At 41.2% G+C, this 3,490-nt stretch overlaps 1 protein-coding gene across 1 annotated transcript in view; it reads left to right on the forward strand.

Moving 5' to 3' along the window:
* The first annotated feature begins 1,972 nt into the window (after positions 1-1,972).
* The window catches only part of LOC101852501 (calcium/calmodulin-dependent protein kinase type 1-like), a 48,886-nt gene continuing 47,368 nt past the window's right edge, over positions 1,973-3,490 (forward strand). The window contains exon 1 of the mRNA XM_005106630.1: positions 1,973-2,551. Coding sequence (XP_005106687.1) covers positions 1,973-2,551 — 579 coding nt within the window. The remainder of the gene's footprint in view (positions 2,552-3,490) is intronic.

The raw sequence follows: 3,490 nt of genomic DNA on the forward strand, positions 1-3,490 counted from the left end.
AATCCCTTTCAAACTTATATGCTTTAAATGTCTCTCAATACTTTTTACTTCACTTTTATCCGCCGCTTATACCCTTTTGGGTGTCGAGGGAAGAAAGATTACAGAGTTTCTAATTTTGTCTCGCCTGGTCTTGTTTACTGCTTTTCTAAGGCATCGTATTTCACATGTTGTAATTCTTTGCTCTAATGTCTTGTTCGTGGTCCATGTTTTTCATTGATAGGTGAGTGTTGGGATGAATAATATGGTGTTGATCATTTTGAGTTTTGTTATCATGGGGATGTTAGGATGTTTCAGTAATGGGGTAAGCTGGTAACTATCATTATTGGCCTTTTGTACTCGTGTTTCAATTTCTCTGTTCAGTCACTCATCCTCTGTAAATATGCTTCTGAGGTACTTTAATTTTTGGACCTGTCTGAGACTGTTGTTGTTGATGTGTATCCTGAGTGCTTTCTGCTTACTTTTATTGTCTCTGTTTTGTTGATGTTGATCTTCATGTCGTAGTTGTTACATTCTTCGTTTAACCTGGTGATGTGGTGTTGGAGACTTCGTTCATTTTTGTGTGCCAGGCTTTGGTCATCAGCGAAGAGTAAGTCATTTAGGGCGTCTGGTTCTGTGTTGGCCTCTTTTGTAATTCTATCCATATGTCTCTCAATAACAAAAAACACAAAAAAACAAACAAACAAAAGCTGGCCAAGGCCCTGGTTCTCCCCTCCCGACCCTCTAAGACTTTATCAAAACAGCGCAACAAAGCCGTAACCACAGACTGAAAACTTGAATCACTTCCCGGCCAGCCAGCCCGGTACATAATAGACGCTTAGCTGTTGGCATGTCTTTGAAGCAAGCCGCCGTGGTTACAACATACGCAGTTTGCTCCCCTTGTCTGTGCATTTCACCAGGTGGAAAGATCTCACTGGCGTCACCAGATCGACAATAGGACAATAAAATAACGTCAGGCATAAAATCCAAACTCAAGTAATATTTCTCGAGTACTAAGACAGGTTTGCTATTTTTCTTCCTTAATAAAAAATACATGGCAATTACTTTGTCTTATTTATCAGTTCGGCACCGATGGAGGCGAAGTAGAAATGAAATAGACAAGTAAAACTAGTTCTTAATTATGTGTATGTTATTGCAACAAACATTTCTTTTCAAAAAGGTAAATTTATAATACGTTAGTCCTTTTAAAAAAATTGCTCATGTTTCAGTGTTTCAGCTAGACAAACAAAACGAACTTCAGAAATATTATTTTGCAAATTTGAAAGACCTGACTGATTGCTATTCATTCACCAGCGAAACAAGGAACAATATTCAAACATTTTTAGAAATCCCTTTCAAACAAGAAAGCATCAAGGGCCTCTAAAAAACAAAGAAAAATAAACAAACGAAAAAATTTACTAAAACAAGGCAAGGCCCCTGTTCTCACCCCCGATCCTCTAAGACATTATCAAAACAGCGCAACAATGCCGTAACCACAGACTGAAAACTTGAATCACTTCCCGGCCAGCAAGCCCGGTACATAATAGACGCTGAGCTGTTGGCATGTCTTTGATGCAAACCGCCGTGCTTACAACATACGCAGTTTGCCCCCCTTGTCTGTGCATTTCACCAGATGGCACGAGCTCACTGGCAGTCACTAGACAATAGGACAATAGACTTGTTAACTTCAAGAGTGGTAACCAAGCTCCAATAATATTTACTTTGCTTAAAGACCAGCTTCTATATATCTTTTAAAACAATAAACAAAGGCAGGCCAAGACTCCGGTTCTCACCTCCGGGCCCTCTAAGAACATGTCAAAACACTACAACAATTCCTTAATCAGGGACAGAAAACTTCAATCACTTCCCGGCCAGCAGGCTGAGTATATAAGGGACGCTGGTCAGCAAGTGGTCACTTTTCTCTGGACGTTCCGAGGATACGTATCGTTTGTGGAGATTATCATCGTTTCATATTACCGAAGTTGCACGACCCAGCATGGATGCCGTTGAACAGCATGACGCTTTTTTCAACTCCTTCAACCTGGTGAGAGGCCCCTGTCTAGGGAGTGGCGCCGTAGGAGAGGTTGTTCTGGCCTCGGCCAAACACAACTCGTCGTTGAAAGTAGCGGTGAAAATCGTAACTTTTGAGACGGAGGGGTGTAAAGGCAACTTTCTCTCTGAAGTCGGCTTCCTTCGTGATTTGCGCCACCCCCGCATCCTCAAGATGATAGCGTTTGCTATGGATGATCACCACGGCTTCATGTTGTCGACATACTTCAAGAACGGCACACTTCGCGACACCATGTCGTCCGACCACCCTGTGGAAGAACTTCGGATCCTCCGACACATTCTCGACGTGGCCAGCGCTCTGCAGTACATCCACGGTCTCCACATCTTCCACCAAGACGTCAAGCCGCGAAACATCCTCTTGGATGACCAGGATCGTGCTGTTCTGGCAGACTTCGGAATCGCAAGACAGGCAAGCGACAGCTCCACGATGGTGATGAAGTGGAGGACTACACCCGGCTATAGCGGACCCGAGACAAGGAAAAGGCGGCCTATGAGTCCTTTCAAGGTAAGAATGAGTTCCTTTTTTTCTCTCTTTTTGGTTTGTTTTCTTGTCCTTTAGATTCTCTCTCTCTCTCTCTCACTCTCTCGCTCTCTCTCTTTCTCTCCCTCTCTCTCTTTCTCTCTCCCTCTCTCTCTTTCTTTCTCTCTCTCTCTCTCTCTCTCTCTCTCTCTCTCTCTCTCTCTCTCTCTCTTGTTTCTCTATGTGTGTGCATAATAACATTATATATGTATACAGAAATTTTGTAAAATGTACATATTTGACTGTCTTTATCTTCTTTAGCCTTTATCTATCTATCTATCTATATGTCTATCTATCTATCTCTTGTTCTCTTTATCTTTCTCTCTCTCACTCTCTCTCTCTCTTTATTTTTCTCTCTCTCACTCGCCACCACACTTCTCTCTCTTTCTATTAGTATGTGTGTACCATTATGTATACATAAACTGATCTAAAACGTGTTTGTATTGATATAAATGTATGCATGTTTAAAATGATATAAAGGTTTTTAGAATAATATATGAAATTATTTTTGAATATCTCTCTCTCTCTCTCTCTCTCTCTCTCTCTCTCTCTCTCTCTCTCTCTCTCTCTCTCTCTCTCTCTCTCTCTCTCTCTCTTTCTCCTTTTCTCTATGTGTGTATTATCATGTATGCATAAACGTGTGTACATTGTAAAACTTGTATGTATTTATATAAATGTATGCATGTTTAAATTGCGGCAAAGGTTATTAGAATGTATGAAATTATTTGTTGAATCTCTCTCTCTCTCTCTCTCTCTCTCTCTCTCTCTCTCTCTCTCTCTCTCTCTCTCTCTCTCCCTCTCTCTCTCTCTCTCCCTCTCTCTCTCTCTATCTCTCTCTTTCTCTCTCTCTCTCTCTCTTTCTCTCTCTCTCTCTCTCTTTCTCTATCTCTTTCAGTTTCTCTATATATGTGTGTATTATTATGT

The sequence above is a fragment of the Aplysia californica genome, unplaced genomic scaffold, assembly GCF_000002075.1.
Source record: "Aplysia californica isolate F4 #8 unplaced genomic scaffold, AplCal3.0 scaffold00546, whole genome shotgun sequence".
NCBI lineage: Eukaryota > Metazoa > Mollusca > Gastropoda > Aplysiida > Aplysiidae > Aplysia > Aplysia californica.